Raw genomic sequence first — 20,166 nt, forward strand, 5'->3', positions numbered from 1 at the left:
TTGTATGCACGTGATCTTTGTGTTGAAGAAGAAACACGGGCAGCAGAGAATTCTGGTTCCTAAAACATTCTTCCCTCTTTTGTTGAATAGGAAATTCCATTCTGTTCCACACGAGCTTATGCATTGAAAATTTTGTATCTTTAAAAAAAAAGATTTGAGGAACAGAACTGTGTTTTGATGTTAACAAATTGTGTGAACACAAGACTTAAGAAATAAAGAGCAGATGCTGCCATGATGGAGTGGCTACTTGAAGGCTGCAAATTCTCCTGTAGAGGGAGGACAAGAGCTGATTTTAAAAAGTTATCTCAAAAGAACTTCAAGACAGAAAAGCCTCAATTCAATTTCACTGATATTACAAACCTTGTAACACAGTCACTAGTTTAAACCCCAAGTCACTGGAATCCGGAAAAGAATACAATTGCATGTGCATGGCATGTGAAGAAGAGCCCACCTGTATCAAGGCAATAACAAGCTGCAGGGAGTTCCACAGCTGGGTCAAGCCTCAAACTCATAGCACAGGCAGGCAGGATCTTCCTGCCTCGCGTCCTCAGTACTGGGATTGCAGGGATGTACTACCTTGCCTGGCTCTAAATAATTATTGCTAATGACTAGCGGACTAAACCATGATTTACATGTTTAGAAGATTAGCAAGGTGGTCTTGATCTTGCCATCCTCTTCTTCATGCTGGGATTACAAGACTACCGTTTTTCTCAGCTCTCTAAACAAGTTTTAATAATTAAGGTTTGATTTCCTACTTTAAATACAACTAACTGGACTATAGACACTCTTTCCATCAAATATTCTTTTTAATGAGTAACTAAGGCACTGTTGAGCCAAAAGGCCAGAGAAGGAAGCTACGCATAGTGGACCATGCTTGCAATCCCAGCACTTGGCAGGTAGTGGTAAGAAAATTCAGAGTTCCAGGTCAGCCTGGGCTGTACAAAGAATCTGTTTAACGGATGAACAAGTTGGGGTTCACAATGGTCATGAAGCTTGCCCAAAATCACACAACTTAAAAAAAAATTTAAAAAAGGCCTAGAACAGAATATATAGCACCACTAAAAAACCAAAACAAAACAACAACAACAAAAAACAAAAAAACACACAAAGGGAAACTGTGTTCCAATTTCTAGTGCTTCCAATTTCTGTAGATGTTACCTACACATCTTGCCTATCATATTTGATAGTCTTCCCTTTTGGCCACTCTGCAGCCAAATATGGAAGGGGAATCAATTATTATGCACCCTATGGGGGAATGATTGGGTGTCTATGGGTAGCACATGAGTTTCTGAGCAGCTTGAGAGAGCTTAGGAATGCCAGTGCTGCTACTAAAGAAAGGAGAAAAGAAGAGGAAAACAGGAAGGAGGAAAGGATGGAATGTGAGCGAGTCAAATGAAGATGGTAGAGTCCTGGGTATAGCAGTGCTGAGAAGAAAGACAATGGATGAGGAAAGGAACATACTAGCAAAACAGGTATGCTGGTGGATTACAGAAAGAGCTCCATTAAAAAAATTCTTTGATATACTGTTTCATATTTCATACGCTCAAAATGTTTGAGTATTCTATGAACCAACTAAATTTTGTAAAAACTTTTTTTTTTAGCTATATACAACAATCAAAACCAACTTAATCTGTATTGTACATACCCAAACCCCAAACCTCTGTAAGATTAATAGAGATTTGGCATTTAAAGTGGGTGCACTGACATTTAATACATTTTTGTATCTTTAATCCACAGCTCTGGTTGACTTCCTTAAAAATGTATAAAAACTAAGCAATTGAACTCATCTTTATGTCATGATTTAGAAATCATGACTTTCTATGGTTTCTAATATATTACATTGTTTGATCTCTTTTTTTCTCATTTCCTTTTCCCATGTTGGTGATTAAACACTGTACAAGCACTTTCACATTAAAGTCATTACCACTGAGCTATATCCCCAGTCTAAGGTTTTCTGACACAGGCCTTTTTATGGAGCCCAGGCCTGCCTTGGAGCTGCTGGGATCCTCCTGATTCCATGCACTGGCTTTTCTTTTTTTAATATGAGAAGTGTTCTCTTTTATATTTAGAATCATGAATCAGTATATAAAATTATGATAGCATTCTCAACTTATCCAAAGGAAAGACAAAAGACAAGTCATAATAAAAGGCAGTTTCCTTATATGAAATATAACAATGTAAGGAAAGCATTTCAGAAGTTTATCTGTGGTACTTACAAACCCAATTATTAAAGTTTTCTCAATTAGCTGTTTTACTGTTTTCAAAGGAGGATTGCATATATGAAAATATGATCTGTCTGTTGAATAACTGTTTTTGCTTTGGGTTGTATTTAAGCATTACCACAAGTCTAAACTGAGTAACTGAATATCAATAGGTTTTGGTCGGTAGGGGACTATGAAGGTAGGGGACTATGAAGGATGGTGGATTTTGTAGAAGACCACATGCTTCGACTTTTTTGCTTTTAGATTCTCTCTCTAAATCACCAAAAAATTATTATTCCACCATGGTTACATTATACTCATTTTCTATACATAGAAATGTAAACATTAGAAGTACATAACACTGGAAATCAAGAAGAGAGTATCAGGCATTTATCATACGTGGGATCTTGTTGGACAAAGGATATCAGGAAGAAAGTTATGAGACACAATGCTACATGACTGCTAACTGCTGTAACATACATCAAAAGGTAAACATAACCTAATATAATAACTTAAAAAAACCCATTTCTTGGTTGTTTGGCAACCAATTATCTAAAAACAGGCACCTTAAAGAGTCTCAGAATTTTGTAAATTTTCTTTTGGGGTAGGGAGTGAGAATAAAGGGCAAGGCATTTGCAAAGAACTTTGACTTTTACACATTTAAGACATCTTTAACATATAGATACCATCTAAGAAGAACCTTAATTTGTATTCTCTAGTAAAAATCCGAAGTTAAGTCATGTTACCTATGTCAAATGTGCCACTGACGGATATTTTTGGTCACTCACATCTAAAATTTATTAAAAGAAATTATCTATTGCTTCAAGGAAATAAAGAACTCCCATACTTTTGCACAGCTGGCAGAGGCTAGCCTGTGAACATGAGGGAAGTCTTCCTCTGGATGTTCTATGACAAGTGATAATAACAAAAGCTGCATGAGCAAACAGAGGGAGAAACCTAGAGTTTAATAACAGGAATAACCAAGTGAACAAAACAAATTCAGAATAGGAAGTAAAGCCTCTGGAAGAGGCACTGAAAATGTTTAGCAGTGTTTGAATATTTTAACCCATTGTTGTTGAAAAGTCAATGTTCAGTATGATTTTAAGATTTGGAAAACAATTCCTAAGTTTTTAAACACAAATATTCTTTGGCTCACCCGTAAACAACAGAGTATCCTAGTTAATTTAAATATAAGGAAAATTATTCATTTGTTTTGTTGCTACCTTACTTTAATGTCTCACTCATTTAGTTTGTCTCAATGGACTGGGAACGCACCATATCCCCCTGCTTGGATGGGTGTTTTAGGAGAAGCACAAGCATACAGACTAAAATCTTCCGTTTGGAAACCAGCCCGATTCAAGGAGGGTTCTGATGCACTGCGGTGAATTTTTGGCAATGAGCGGGCCAGCAGCTCAATAGAGGCGAGAATCTGTAAGAAAGAAGGAAGGGGCAGGGAAGGGAACAAATAGAGGACAAGAAACAAGAAAAAACAGAATAGAAATTTGAATAGTATAAATCTTAAAGAGCTTATCATACTTAGTATGAAATTTTTCCTGAGACTTTTTATTGTTTTCAGTATAATCAGTGAACAAAGAGAAACTGGTATTTTCCCATAAGCACAAAAGTCAAAAGCAAGCACAGTAACACAGGTTTTCTATACACACATAACTGAATGAGTAAGGTTACTCACAGTTAGTGTTTCCTTGTATTTTAGATCATTTGTCATCCTTGAAATGCTTAGTAAAAATTTAAAACTAATTACAAACCTGAAACTCTGGCTCTTGGGGGATCCAATACCTTCTTCTGTCCTCCTCGGACTCCCGCAGATATGTCTCTCTCTCTCTCTCTCTCTCTCTCTCTCTCTCTCTCTCTCTTTCTCTCTCCCCCCCCCCCCCCCACCTCACACACACACACACATATACCTTAAAGAAAAAAAGATCTAAGTTAGGTGTGGTGGTGCACACCTTTTAATCCCAGCATTCCTTGAGGCAGAGGCAGGTGGGTATCTGTGAGTTTCAGGCTACCCCAGGCTCCATAGTGGGTACCAGGTCATGATACGCTGGAGTATCATGTAAGAACCCATTATAGCATATAGTTATAATAAGAATATAATATAAAAATAGTAAAATTAATAACACAATAGCATTATGTAATAAAACAGTATGCAAATCTAAATATATAATTTAAACCCAAAATAATAAATACATAAATAATTAAAAAAAATCAGAAAAATCTACCAAGAACAAAAAACTTAGAATCTATTTATTTTACCATAAAGCCAAATGTATAAGTAGAATTTTTTATCATTAAATTGTCAGAGGCAGCATAGTATTAGATACTGAAGCACAAAATGAGTACAAAATAAAGACTTCAAGTGTGTTAAATGTACAAAAACAGTTGGGGAAAAAATGAAACCAATACCAGTCTTTTTTTTTTGTTTTTCATTATTTATAAACTCATAATTGTTATTTTCATAAGCAAAAGCCCTTTAAAAGTCTTTAACTACTTTAAAATATGTGAAAGGATTTCAAAATCAAAACATTTGAGAACTAGGGCTGGAGAGATGGCTCAGTTCTCAGAATCACATGACAGCTCACAGCGGCTACAGCTCTAGTTCCAGGGGATCTGACTTTCTTCAAGCCTCAGTGGGCAGCAGACACACAAGCGGTGCACACATACACATGCAAACAAAACACCCACACACAAAATAAGGTAAGTCTTAAAAGTTTGAGAACTGCTGAACAAATGCAAAGACCTGCTAAAGAACTTGTATTGGGATCCCAAACTGCTCAGCCTTCATAAAGTCATTGCCCTGTTTGCTCATCTGGATGTGCACAGAGTATCAACTCATAATCTAACTCACTCTCCCGCATCCTGCTAAACATCGACTTAGGAAGGTTAGATGGTACTCTGGGATATCAAAAAATTTTCTTACTTGGGGAAAGAGTGGTCTCTCGTCTCTCTTCTTTTTGAGGCACTCTGCCATTAATCTCTTCATGGCTTTTGGACAGTTACTCCGCACCTTACTGAGATCTGGAGATAGATATCCTCGTCCCACCATAAAAATTATCTGAAGGGAATAGGCAAATCATACACTCTCATTAACAAACAAATATATCAGCAATGAAAATTTAACAAACTGCATTCTTATGGCATTTGTAGCTTCCTATATGTATATTAAACTTTGATAAGCTAAAAAACAATGCTAATGACCAGCCTCCTAACCCATCGCAGACCGTTGGGAACCCATACCAACAAGATGCAAGCTTGTTTCATGACCAAGGCCTGTGGCAAAGTCCTTTTATCACCTTCTGCTCTTGTATCTCTCCTTATTTAGTGTTTTTTTCCACTGTCACAGTAAAGGTTCAAAGACATGCAGGTGCACAGCACTTCTTCTCCTTTACAGAAGACTGATGAACACTGTTCTTGTTGGGCACTATGGTAGGTAAATCCTTAACACATATGTAGCACGGAACAAAACAGTTAAGCACTTTAGAGCAGTCACTTGGCAGCTGCAGTTAAGGGCTTCTGTTGTGGGAAGTCTTCGGTCATTTAACTACACCATCAGAAGCAGAGCGTCCTCCAAAGGTAGGAGGTCAGGACAGTGGAAGCTAATCTTCTGTACTACAAGGTGAAAAGACCTGTTTTCACTAGAGAGTTAGAGTTTTTCTCATGTTTTTAACTTTTAAATTTTTGGCTCTTTTGAGACAGAAGTAGATTAAGATTATTGGGTTCTAAGGAAAAGGGGGTCAAAGAGAGAGGATTTGGAGAGGGGCAGATTAGAAAGGAAGTAGGGACTGGAGAGATGGCTCCAATGTTAAGAGCACTGGCTGCTCTTCCAGAGGTCCTGAGTTCAATTCCCAGCAACCACATGGTGGCTCACAACCATCTGTAATGAGGTCTGGTGCCCTCTTCTAGCCTTCAGGCACACATGCAGACAGAACACTGAATACATAATAAATAAATCTTTTTAAAAAAGAAAGTAAGATAATTCCATTCTAAACAGGGCTGAAGAATTTTAGAAATGGGCATATCAGATAGTTATTTCCTGTTTGATGCCATAATGACTTCCTTTTATCAACCCGCAGTAAAAAAAAACAACAAAAAAAACCCCCAAAAAAACCCCAACAACAACGCTTTAATTTAAGTGTAACCCCTGTGATATAAGTTAGCAGTAGGTAATAGGGGATAACCAAGAACATGGAAAACACCTAGAGGAGGCCTTCAGAGTGGAGGAGAAGAGTCCGGCCGGACTACTTTCTACACAGGACAGCGCCGTTCAACATGCTTACTGAGCTATTCTCGGAAAGAGAGGAAAGGTATGAAAAGTCTGAAAGGCTAAGAAACTTCAGACTCTTGGATTCTTACCTATTTTGGTACTGAAAGAATTCCACAAGGTGTAGGAATTGATCCCATGTTCTAGATTAGAATACAATGCTTAAAAAACAAACCAAGGGACTTGCCGAAATAATACAGCTAAGACGGTGACAGCAAAGAACTGGGAGAAAACCATCCAAATACAAATCTGCTGTTCACATTTTCACGGTCTCAGTCCCTTTCTCCTGTAATGCTCTCCTGCTCTCTTTAGTCACCTGAAATCTGAGTAAACCAAGGCCCACGTAACTGAACTCTAACTGTGCTCCTCATGTCTTTGCTTTTTCCTAGATTTCGACATCTAGAAATAATGTTCTCCTCACTACCACCAACTGTAATGATCATTTAGTACTTTATCTGATTATTAAAAGTTGTGAATATGTCTTATCTACATTCTATAATGAGACCTGTGGTCCTTAGTAAACAGGGGCTGTGTCTATCACAAATGTACTTTTATTTTATTTTTTAAATCTAGGGTCTGGAGAAATGGCTCAGTGTTTAAGAATTCTTGCTGCTCTTGCAGAGGACCTAAGTTCAGACCTGAGCACCTACATCCTGTGAGCATACAAATACCTGTGACTCTGGCTCCAGGGAACTCAATGCCCTCCTTCTGGCTTCTATAGGAACTTGAATATGTGTGGGTACACAGTAATAAAATAAATCTTAAAACTGATTTGCCAGAGAACCACTTAGGTGTATGTGTAAAGAATTTTCCCTGTTGCATGTAATCTCTATTTTACAGAAGGTCTTTACATTTTACCAATATGGGTTCTAGTAAATATCATTCCAGGCTATAAAAATTATGGGACATCAAAATGACATTCCCAAATACAATCATCTAACTAGGCTCCAATGAACTAAGAAATCCTTTCAAAGTTTCTTAGTTTTCAAGTGTTTGCTTTCAATAAAGTTAAATGAATTTTCAGATGATCATTAAAATACATTTTAATGACAAATTACAATGTAATTTTTGGTATACCATAGGAATGAGTTCAAGTAACAGAGTGACATAGTATGCTGTAAAGGAATATTCCTGCTCAGAGAGAGAGCCGAAACTTTTTCTTTGGTTCCTAGGAGACCACCACTAAGCCTTCACTCAGGATGTTCTGTGTGGCATCTGGGATGACCCCTGGGATATCATCAATATAGTATATATAGGAGTTTGGGGTTATGTAGCATTAATCTGACTTCTTTAGGAGCCAGAGACTAAGGTCAGCCTTAAAAAGCCAACCATATCTATGAGACTAATCCTTAATGAAAAGGTACAGAGACCTTTCCTGATTGGCAATACTCCATGTTATTGTCACATATTCCTGCTGGGAGAATTTAGTACGGTGCATAGCTCCACATGGGAAACTTCCTTGGACTCTGCTCCACGTACTTTGTCCTTTGGTTTATTTTAATCTATCTTCTTTTCATTGTGCCAAATCAGAACTGTGAGTATAAGAGTCTCCAGTGAACTTTTAGTTGAGTTCCTTTTTGTCTTGGGGATCACTAAACTCTGCATATGGCTGTAACAAAACATCTATGCGTCCCATCTACTTCTTACTTGAGTAATACTCAGTACTCACATCTTTGAAAAGAAAACAAGGAAAAGATTAATACTAAGCCCTAACTCATTCTATCAAAAAAGTTATATTCATCCATGTATACATAAATTGAAGAGAAAAATGAAAAATACCATGGTATTCATTAAGACACATAGTTCTGAAGCTGGGGAAGGCAGCTCAGTTGGGAAAGTGCTTGAGTAGCCACATAAAAAGGCTGAACATGGTGGCATGCACTTTTAATTCCTGTGATGTGAATGTAGAGACAGGTGGATCCATGGGACTCACTGGCCAGTCAAGTCTAGCTTAATTTGCTGGAAGAGATCCTGTCTCAACACACACAGTGAACAGAATCTGAAGAATGATACCCAAGATTGCCTTTGCCCCCTCCCCCCCCACCATAGGCATTTCTGTTAAGCAGGTGAGGCATGCTTGTAATCCCAGTACCGGAGAGCAGAGGCAAGAGGTCAAGAGTGCAAGATCAGGCTAGGCTACACAGTCAGACCCTATTTCTAAAATGAAACAAATAAAAAGCCAAAACTATATACTTTCAAAAAAATTTTACCTTTTATGTGATAAAATTTATCAGTTATACATTAAAAATGATAGCAATGGCAGAGCTCAGCATTTAAAAATAGCCCACCCGAGAGCTTAAAGTCATAAGAAAAAATTTTTAGAACTCCAAATTTAAACTTACATTCATATTACTTCTTGCAGATATAATGCACAATAAAGTCTTAAAAGCCTAACAGTATGCTAAGTCAGGACAGAGTTCTGTGCGAGTCAGAGAATACCACCAATAGCTTGAAGAGAAAAGAGGAGCCATGCCAATGTGGAGCATTTAAACAGGGCGAGCTTTTAGATTTTACTGGATATTTAAAATTTTGTTTGTTTGTTTGTTTTTTGAGACAGGGCTTCTCTGTGTAGTCCTGGCTATCCTCCTAATCACAGAGATCTGCCTGCCTCTGCCTCCTGAGTGTTGGGATTAAAGGCATGCACCATCTCTGCCCAGATAAGTATCTTCAAATTTTAGTCAAGTTATACTGAAATTGGCATTCTTTGCTATTACTTTATAACACATTAAAAAAAAAAACTTTAAAAGCCAACTTAAAAATGTGCACAGAGAGCCAGTTTTGGTGTACAAAGTGAGTTCCAAGACAGAGAAACCCTGTTTCGGGGGAAAAATGTGCAGAGTTATCATTTTTCAAAATTCCTTCAGAAGGGATGCGAGGGGTAAAAACTGGAGACAATTCACATCTTTATATGCCCCACAAAATTTAGTTGGTGCAAAGCATAAAGCAGGTGTTGGTTTGCTACTGGGTGGGGAGCTGAGTGATGAAAAAACAGTAAGAAAGAGAAAGGAAAATTCCTAGGTACAATTTGTGGGTAGAAGAGTCACAGGGCACAAAGATGACAAAATTAGTACCTTGTTTTCAAATTTTGAGACAGTTTCAGCCCATACTCAGAACTCCTGAATCTTCTCCTCTTTGCCCCGTCTCAATACTACCAGAGGACATGCATGCTGACCATGACCAGCATCATCCCCGTCCGCCTCTGCTCTGTTTCTGAAATAGTTTGTATTCTGCAGTACTTTGCATATTGTAGATATTAATACAACATAAATATTTTTGTGTAAAAAAATGAGTGTGGTGGAGCACACAGGTAATCCTAGTACTCTGGGGGTAGAGGCAAGAAAGCGAGAAGTTCAAGGCCAGTCTAGGATACATGAAATGCTGTTTAAAAAAAAAAAGCCTAGGGGGCTGGGGATATGGCTCAGTGGTTAAGAGCACTGCCTGCTCTTCTAAAGGTCCTGAGTTCAATTCCCAGCAACCACATGGTGGCTCACACCCATATATAATGGGATCTGGTGCCTTTTTCTGGCCTGCAGGCATACATGCAGACAGAATATTGTATACATAATAAATATTAAAAAAAGCCTAATGGTAAGACAAGATAGTTATATTTGTTTCTTGAGATTTCTTTCATAGAACCTGGCACCATGCCATCAGAGAGACCACACAGCCTGAGAAGTCTCACAGAAAGGTCCATGTAGAGAAAAACTAAGGGTTACCCAAGCCTTGGCCCTGAGTGAGCTTCTAGTTGAAGCATCAGGTATATGAGTGAGTTACTTGGTAAGCAAGCATTTTTAATACTTACTTAAGTCACAACAGCTGATACCATATGAAATGTAATCTTTATTATTTTTAATTAAAATTTTTTAAAAAAATATTTATTTGTTATGTACACAATATTCTGCCTACATGTATGCCTGCAGGCCAGAAGAGGGCACCAGACCTCATTACAAATGGTTGTGAGTCACCATGTGGTTGCTGGGAATTGAACTCAGGGCCTTTGGAAGAGCAGTCAGTGCTCTTAACCTCTGAGCCATCTCTCCAGCTCCTAATTAAAAATTTTTGAGCCAGAGTTTCTGTAGTGATATTTTGTTTGTAATCTAACAAAGACTGCCTGAAGATCAGAGTGCAGAGTTCTAAGTCACTAGTTAGCCATAGTGGTCAGGCAGTGGTGGCCCACATCTTTAATCTTAGCACTTGGGAGACAAAGGCAGACAGATGTCTGTGAGTTCAAGGCCACCTTCGTCTACACTAGATCAATCCAGTCTCAGAGAGAAACAGAGCCAGGTGATGGTGGCTCACAGGAAATAATATGGATGGGTGGAGAGAGGAATATAGGGCGGGAGGAGATAAGAGCTCAAATGTGGTATGAGGATTTGTAGAGACTGGATTGCCCCATCAGTCTGAGAATTCAGTAGAGGTAAAAAGTCTCTCTAGTGGCTGGCCACACTGCTTTTCTGATCTCTCAGCTTTCACCCCCTTATATCTGACTCTGGGTTTTTATTATTAAGACCAATTAGAATTTGAGCTACAGGTTTTTCTGTGTAGCCCTGCGAAGTAATTTTTCTCAGACTTTCAGTACTAAGGAAAACCAATGAAATACACCCACCCACACACCCATCCCCCAACTCATATTCTTCTACAAAGTAACACAGAGATGGCTATCCCTTGGAGAGTCAAGAGACCTATTTTAATACATAATCTTATTTTTATTTATTTTTGAGTCTGTGTGTTTATGTGTGGTGTATGCACATATGCATGCTGTTGAGAGATTGATGTTGCATGTCTCCCTCAATTGATTTCCACCTTTATTGAGATAGGATCTCTCACTGAACCTGGAGTTCATGATTTTACTAGCCTGACTGGCCAATAAACTTCAGGGATCCTTCTGTCTTTATCTCTCAGGACTAGAATTATACCCATCTGTCACCATGCAAAGATTTTTTTGCATGAGTACTGGGGATCTGAATTCAGATCTACCTGAGCCATCTTCTTAGCTCTATGAACTTTGGAAACTGGAATTCTTTAACCCAATCCCCTATATTCATAATTGATTAAAAAACAAAAAACAAAGCCCAAAACCCTAGAGTAAGATGACACAAATCTTGAGCCCAATTGTCTGCCACTGTATCAATACTGCTCTACTGGAACCTTGCTTTAAATTTACATGTAAAACACGCACTCTATACATTTACACAATGGAGTACTACACAGCAGAAAAAAATAACGACATCTTGAATTTTGCAGGAAAATGGACGGAGCTAGAAAATATTATTTTGAGTGAGGTAACTCAGACACAGAAAGACAACTTTCACATGTATTCACTCATAGGTGGTTTTTAAACATACAGCAAAGAAAACCAGCCTACAAAACACAATCCCAGAGAACTTAGACAACAATGAGGACACTAAGAGAGACTTACATAGATCTAATCTACATGGGAAGTAGAAAAAGACAAGATCTCCTGAGTAAATTGGGAGCACGGGGACATTGGGGGGGGGATTTGAAAAGGGGAGGAGGGGAGAAGGCAGGGGGTGGAGAAAAATGTAGAGCTCAATAAAAATCAATTAAAAAAATACACCCTAAACTACAGAAAGGTGGAAATACAGATGAACAGTATCTACACTGCACAGTAAAAAAGCAGTTGTCTTAACTTCCCATGTAAAAGAAGACAGTTCACAGATTCTGAAACAGAGTATAATCTGAGAACCCAGGAGATCAAGGTCTAGGAAAAGTGAGACAGAACTCAAAAGGATGGATGGTGCTGCCTCACTGAGGATGACTAAAGTTATCCTTTCAAAATCGGGTATTCCACTGAAGGAACGGTTTGAAGACAGTAGGGTACACAGCACAATCAAGGGGGGTACGAGAAGGTGAATGATTTATAATTTTTTCCATTTTACTTCTTTACCAAACACGTAACTTGGTTTTAGACTGGCAAATTCTAGGAGCTTCAACTATACTGCTAGAAAAATTAGGTGACAAAGGCCTTACCTTCTACTGGTCACTCACTTCTCTCATAAAGAACATGTCTTTGCTTGACTTTCATTTAATATACTCTCATAGAAGACAAAGCACCAAATGCCAAGAAGTAGATGAGCACAGAACTCTGGGATGTTTCAGATCTCTCACCCTGCACAAAAACTAATTCATAATGAACCATGACCTTATTAGAAGACCTCAAACCTCAGACTGGCAGGATATCTAGGTGGGGAGAGGCCTGATGACCTGAATTTGATCCTAGGGACTCACATCGTGGCAAAACCAACTCCTGAAAACTGTCCTCTAATCTTTACATGTATGCTATGTAACACCCAACCCGAACAAAATAAACAAATGTAAAACAAAACAATCCAATCACCTACCAGCCTGTCTGCCTGCCTACCTACCTACATATATCTCAACCGAAACCCTTGTCGGGTAAATGTCATATAGAGACTCAGTATTCTTGTCTGCTGAGGTGACAGCTTCTTCCTCAACATGCTCTTGATGTCATAATGTTCCATTTTACTATAGGCCAAGAACCAATTAAGCCATGAACAGCAGACTGAAATCTCTGAACCTGTGAGCCCTTAAAAGTCATTACATAAAGTGCAGGATAACTTAGAACACACTTGCATTTGAAAAACAATTTTTAAAATCAACAAATATTTGAACAGATATATCTTTATATAAAAATACAATTTATATGTATGTAACAATGAAACATAAAAGGTCATTCAACTTTATTAGTCTCTATGGAAATGAAAAGCTAAAGCCACACTACTAATATATCTACAAAAAAAAGTAGTAAGTGGTGGCTGATGGGACAATCTAGAATCTCCATTGGGGTCCAGGAATGAAAAGCAGTACAGTTTTTTTGAAAACCAATAGATAGTTCTCAAAAAGATAATTATCTTTTTACCATGAGAACATACTTCTGAGTCAGATTATCAACAAAAAGACTAGAGGTTAGCTCTGATATACTGGGCCAGAGACACAGCTTAGTGAGGAAAGCTCTTGGCACACAAGCCTGGCAACCTGCATGCGATCTCTAGACCCTCTCTAAAGGTGGAAGGGAAGAACCAATGCCACAAGGCTGTCCTCTGATCTCCATATGTACACTATATACATGTCATACATACACACAATAACAAAATAATTAAAAAATCCCTTCAATGAAGGAATACACACATAAAGTCTATCATTTGTTTGGGAATCATGATGTACACCAGTACTCCACATTTGCTTACTTTTTCTTTTTAAAGATTTATTTATTATGTATACAGTGTTCTGTCTGCATGTATGCCTACCTGCCAGAAGAGGGCACCAGATCTCATTACAGATGGTTGTGAGCCACCATGTACTTGCTGGGAATTGAACTCAGGACCTCTGGAAGAGCCCATGCTCTTAACTTCTGAGCCATCTCTCCAGCCTGACACATTTACTTACTTTTACAATTACTCCATTCTCATCTTTTGTATGCATCAGAATTATTCCAGAAGCATAAAAAAAGTGCATGTGCTTGGACTGTATCCCATTAAAACACAATCTGCCCTAGAATCTCTATTAAAATGTAAAGATTTATTTATTTATTTTTATTTTTCGAGACAGAGTTTTTCTGTAGCTTTAGAGCCTGTCCTGGAACTAGTTCTTGTAGTCCAGGATGGCCTCGAACTCACAGAGATCCCCTGCCTCTGCCTCCAGAGTGCTGGTATTAAAGGCGTACGCCACCACTGCCTGGCCTTAAAAATGTAAAGAATTTTTATGTTAAATTACTGTACAGATGTGTATCTGTGTGGGAGTATGAGCATGTGTATACAATTGCCCATGAAGGCCAGAGAGGGTGTCATAGCCTCTTGAGTGGGTTGTGAGCCACCATGTTTTTGCTGAGAACGGAACTCAGATTCTCTGCAAGAACAGTAGTACACTACTGAATCATCTCTTCAGTCCCTAGAATCTCCATTTTAAAGCAGTCTTTTGTGTGAGTATGATTCAAACCACAGCATATAGCATAAATACTCTTATCATTGCTTATATAGGTAACTATCTTCTAATGAACAATTTAACTGCCATTACTCTCCTCTTTACATATACATTCACACATACTTTTTAAAAATGCTGAGATACTTTATTTTTAGTAAAGACAATTCATTCACTTTTTGGAGATGGTAAACTGCAATCAATGGCACAAACTGCAAATCCCAATATTCTAGAGATGGAGGCAAGAAGATTAAGATTTCAAGTCCTGTCGGATTACAGAACACTATTCTGCTGAGAAGTGAAGAGAGTGGGAGAGGGACAGAAATAAGAAAGAGAAGCCTAAGGGAGGAGCAAAGCTTTGTAAAGTGATATTGGTTGGCATCTCTTGGAAAGAAGGAACAGAAAATGAAATTTAGGAAGAGAAAAAGTAAAAATTTATCTTTCTGTTAGAAACAACACAACCTGATGTAACAGCCATTTCATACCTCCCGCTTTTGTTGTGGGGGTATATGTGTCTTTGCATGCACATGTGTATGCATGTGGGTATATTAGCCTGAATAAATGCTGAAGCCAAAGTGGGTATCAGGATATCTTCATTCCTCCACATCTTTCTTTCTTTCTTTCTTTCTTTTTTTTTGAGACAGAGTGAACATGGAACTTATGTTTCAACTGGAGGCTCGAAATCAGGCTTTCGGGTTCCACTTGTCTTCTCCCTCCAGTGCTGAAGTGATAGGAATGGCCACAGCTAAATTTTTACGTGTCTGGGCATATGAACCTAGTCTCTTCTGCTTATATGGCAAAAACTTCCAATGAGCCATTTCCCAAGTTCCTTGTGCTTTTTTTGTGTGTTTTAGACAACATTTTAATAATTATGGAAGAATTGGATGTAAATATGTTCATAGCTGAGCCCTTGCTGACATCACAACCTGTGATACAATCAAAGGAAAAAAGTATACCTGTGATCATAGCAAAGTTCATTCTTTATTTCTTTTTAAATTTATTTTAACTTTATTTTATGTACATTGCTGTGAAGGTGTCAAATCTCAGGGAACTGGAGTTACAGAGAGTTGTGAGCTACCATGTGGGTGCTGGAAATTGAACCTAGGTCCTCTGGAAGAGAAACTGTGTTCTCAATCACTGAGCCATCTTTCCAGTCCTCTTTTCTTTTCCTTCCTTTCTTCCTTCCTTCCTTCTTCCTTCCTTTTTTTTTTTTTTAATAAAGAAAAAAAAAAAGGCAGGGCTGGTCTGGAACTCTAGACTAGCCTGGCCTCACAAAGAGATCTGTCCACCTCTGCCACCTGAGTGCTGGGGTTAAAAATGCATACATTACCACAACAGGCTCCAGAGTTCATTCTTTTAGCTCTGCTATTACCAAGAAAAGGGTATTATCTCTGTTGTTATACTTCTAATTTCTAGTTGCAAAATTGGGGATTTCACTCCATTGTTACAAACTGTGAAAAGCACATGAACATTTCCTACAGCTGATTACACCGATCAAGAGCTCTACCATTCATGTTTACATCCATCTCCAGATTTCTTTCCTACAAAGAACTGAAGCCTTAGGAGAAATACTAAAATAACTCCCAGAGATAATAAATATTTACCTGATCCCTGTTGTTGATGTTCGAATAAGGTAGCTGGCCAGTCATTAGTTCATACAGAACAATTCCAAATGCATACACATCTGACTGAAAGCTATATGGGTTTTTATCTTGCATTCTGATTACTTCTGGTGCCTGTTAGATAAGGAAGAAAAGTTCTAGTTTATCCTTAAGTTCAGCTGAATAAAGACTGAAATACAAACTATAATAATTCCCAGAGAGCAACACCTTATTTAAAGAAATCATCAACTATGTATTCTTCTATTAATGGTCAAAGGAATAAAATCAAGTAAAAAAAGGGGGGAAAAACCCTGCTTTATGTTTTGAAAGGTGGTTTGAGCTGAATTTCCATGATATATTACTAAGATTTTATAATTTTATCAGCAACCCTCTTTCTGAACAAACCATCACTGCTGTCTAAGCACATCTCATGACTATCCTGTCAGAGTTAGTCTCCACTTCCTATTCTTGAAGAGCAAAGAAATACTAGATTTGTACTTATAAAAAGCTTGGGAGTAGGCACAAGTAATTAATATCCTTTCAAGTTACATCATAAATGTGTGGAATAAAAAATGCTTTACTGGCTGGGCAGTGGTAGTGCACGCCTTTAATCCCAGCACTTGGGAGGCAAAGGCAGGCAGATCATTGTGAGCTGGAGGTCAGTCTGGTCTACAGAGTGAGTTCCAGGACAGTCAGGTCTGTTACACAGAGAAGCCCTGTCCTAAGAAAAACAAAACAAAACAAAAACCTCAAAAAACAAAAACTAAATGAACAAAAGCCACCCCTGAAAAAACTTTATTAACAAGAGTAACACACAACAGGTTGACTTATTAGAAAATTGTATAAAGAAATTTTTAGTTGTAGCTTCTAGGACAAATACCAAATCATATTTACCAAATTTTAACATAATTTAGTCACTCTACTGTATGACTCAGTTTCATACTTATATGAAAAACAGTTAATGATAGGTAAAGAACTAGGGGGTTTCTTCCTTCACCTTGCATCTCTAATATTGTTTTGTTAGAAAGGAACTAAAGAAGTGGCAAATGATACTAATGAAACTTCGCAAAAACAGCTGGAGGACAAGGTTCCTGGCAGTGGCAGTATCTCCTGAGGAACAAGAGTCCTCAACTACAGCAGCAGGTCAGAACTGCCTGTGGAGCCTGCTCAGTGCTGACTACACTTGAGTAATAGAGAACATCAGAGTCTACAAGTGGGACCCATGCTTTACTATGCTTCAAATTTCCAACCGAGTCTGCTGTCCACCCATTGTTAAGAAACACTGATGAAGATCTGTGGGAAGACCCGAAGAGTCAAAGGACAACAATGGAAGAGAATGTTTCCTCTGTTTGTTTTTGTCACGTATTTTGTTGACAGTTGCTATTTTAGTAATATGGTATAAAACAAACCACACATAAGTGTGATGAACAAATCATTTTTTGGAGGGGAAGTGGACAGAGTTCAGATCAGCTGAAGAACTGTCTTTAAAATGTTGCGTGCTTTCGCTGCCAGTAGATGGCTTGATGACAAGTTGCACGCCATCCATTTAGAAGAAACGTGTGACATATCTTCATTTTTTTAATTTATAAAAATTTTCCTATAAATTCTCTTTCTTCTAAGATATAAATAAAAGTAGAAAAGACCACTGTAATTAATTCAGAGGACCACACAACAAGGTTTATAACCAAACTATTATATCAGGCTGTGGATATTCCATACCCCAAAATTATCTACCTGTCTGTCTGTCTGAGACTGGCTTTCACTATGTAGCTCTAGCTATCCTGGAACTCACAGAGATTTACTTGCCTCTGCCTTTGGAATTAAAGGTATAAGCCACCACACCCAGCCTATTTATTTTAGTGTTTTGATATATGGATGTTTTGCCTGCATATGTGTTTGTGCACTGTGGAGATCAGAAGAAGGCATCAGATGCCCTGGATCTGAAGTTTACAGATAGCTGTGAGTTGCCAAGTGGGCTCTGGGAATTAAATTTAAGTTCTCCGAAAGAACAGCCAGACCTCGTAATGATTGAGCAATCTTTCCAGCTCCCCATACTTTTTCCTGTAGGCAGGCAGCAATCGGAAAGGTTAACTTAACAATGAAGTGCATTTTTGGCTATTCTTGTTCTCTTAAAATTTAGCATGGTAGAATAAAAGATGAACTCATTGATTCAGGGTATCAACAAAAAAGTAATCAGTATTAAATATAAACATCTTGCATAATATTCTACTAACTATATAAACTAAGGTTTTTAAAAAGAGCAAACCTAGAGACTGGACCTAGATCAACTCCTGTACTAATGTTGAAATAAATACCCTGCTGAAGCATGTGAGTGATCTGCTTTAAACTTCCGCTTCTATAGTTTCAGAAGCAAAAATGCCCCCCCCCCATCTTCTTGGGGCACATTGCTACTATTGTTACAAGTATGTGCCTTAAAGGTGCCGGAAGGACAGAGCACAACCATCACACAGTCTCTTCTAATAAACTAAAACAGTTAAACATGTATCAAAGAATTTAAAAAAGAAACCTAGCTAACTGTAATATGGAATCTAAGAAGGGGTCTTGCCATGGACTAGTCAGACCTAACATTTCAGACTGAAGAGACACATGGGAGGTTAGGAAACTTCAAAGTTAATGGCCAGAGCACAGCTCTTAAGCCTCTTCCACTTTGCCACTTGCGTGACCTTTATTATTCCTTTATTATTGATCCAAGAAAGCAATACTCAACCTAACTGTAGGCTTACCTTGACAAACTTAGACTGCTACTTAGGAGAATCTGCTTCTTGGAGACTGCTACATACTGTTCTGGGAAACATGGCTTTTAGGAAATTATGGCTTTGAAAGTCCTCTGATTTTTCTGTTTCTAATACGGTGACCCAAAAGTATTGGGGCAAATTAATTTAGATTAATCAATTAAAGACTAAAACTACAAAGACACCTAAAACATCTGTATCCCACTTAGAGTTGATATTTCAGAATTCTTTGGACTCAGGATTGCTTTTATTCAAATATTATCAAAGATCCTACGGAGCATTTGTCTGTACAAATGAATGCCTTTATGAATACTTAAGATTTTAAAACTCAACTATTACATTATTTCATTTAAATATTAAATATTTAACCATAAGTAAATGGCTAGATATTACCAGAGAATACCTACTTTTAATGAAAACTATGTTTTAAAAAAACAAAATTTAGCGACAGTAGAGCTATAACCCTAGGGTTTGGCTTAACAGCTGCTGGTTGGAACCTTGTATGTGCGTCTACATTCCATCAGCAGTGCGCCATTTTGACTGAAGGGCAGGAGAAAAACTAGTCTCCCAAAGGAAAGGCCTTACAGACCTTCTGACAGGTCATGAGGAACCACTGCGGGTTCACAGCAGTAGTCCTTGAAAGGACTCTTCAACAGCCTGCTAGCCTGCTGTAGTAACTGTGTTCTCAACTTTTAGAATCTCTTTTCTGCAAAGTAGAAACAAGAAGAAACAGACCTGTGCAGACAGCACAAAGCTGACTAAAAATATCCCCGGTCTTTTTCTTTTGTCTTTCCTCTTCCAACTGCCCCATAATTATGAAGTTCTTTCTAATGTGAAGAAGAACTATTTCCAATTTAGGCTCAAAGAAAAGTGTGAAACAGCCTCTCTGTTAAGAATAGGTCTCTTAAGACATGCCTTAAACTGCAAACCTTAAAAAAAAAAGCAGGGTATACAGATCATTTGAACATAAAAGTTGTTTTCTTTTTTCTTTTTAATTTTTATTTTTAGACAGGGTCTCACCTAACCCTGCCTCTACCTATGGAGTGCTGGAATTAAAGGTATGCACCACCAAACCCAACAAGTAAAGCATTTTAAACAAGTTTCAATAACATTTAAACATTTTATAACATATATGTATTTTGTTTGACATATATTGAAACTAGTTTTGCAATAATGTTTTTTTAAAGACAAGAAAAAAGTTAGACTATTTACATAAAAAATAATTTTTTTGGGGGGGATACAAAGTCTCACTATGTAGCTTTGGTTGTCCTGGGTGTATATAGACTAGACTGGCCTCAAACTCACAGATATCTACCTGCCTCTGCCTTCTGAGTGCTGGGATTAGAGGCGTGTGCCTTTATGCCTGGTTTACTACA

The 20,166-nt window shown here is 37.9% G+C and overlaps 1 protein-coding gene across 11 annotated transcripts in view; it reads right to left on the minus strand.

Moving 5' to 3' along the window:
• Braf (B-Raf proto-oncogene, serine/threonine kinase) overlaps positions 1 to 20,166 on the minus strand; it is a 127,310-nt gene continuing 107,144 nt past the window's right edge. For 8 of the 11 annotated variants that reach the window (XM_087901727.1, XM_087901722.1, XM_087901725.1 and 5 more), the window contains 4 exons: positions 16,041 to 16,172; positions 5,137 to 5,271; positions 3,477 to 3,630; positions 1 to 266 (listed from right to left, as the gene is read on the minus strand). In XM_087901727.1, coding sequence (XP_087757853.1) covers positions 244 to 266; positions 3,477 to 3,630; positions 5,137 to 5,271; positions 16,041 to 16,172 — 444 coding nt within the window. In that variant the 3' untranslated portion in view covers positions 1 to 243. Of the gene's footprint in view, positions 267 to 3,429; positions 3,631 to 5,136; positions 5,272 to 16,040; positions 16,173 to 20,166 lie in introns of all 11 variants that reach the window. The other 3 variants (XM_087901728.1, XM_087901723.1, XM_087901719.1) reach the window with 1 other exon arrangement.

Source organism: Myodes glareolus, chromosome 25, assembly GCF_982192425.1.
Source record: "Myodes glareolus chromosome 25, mMyoGla1.1, whole genome shotgun sequence".
NCBI lineage: Eukaryota > Metazoa > Chordata > Mammalia > Rodentia > Cricetidae > Myodes > Myodes glareolus.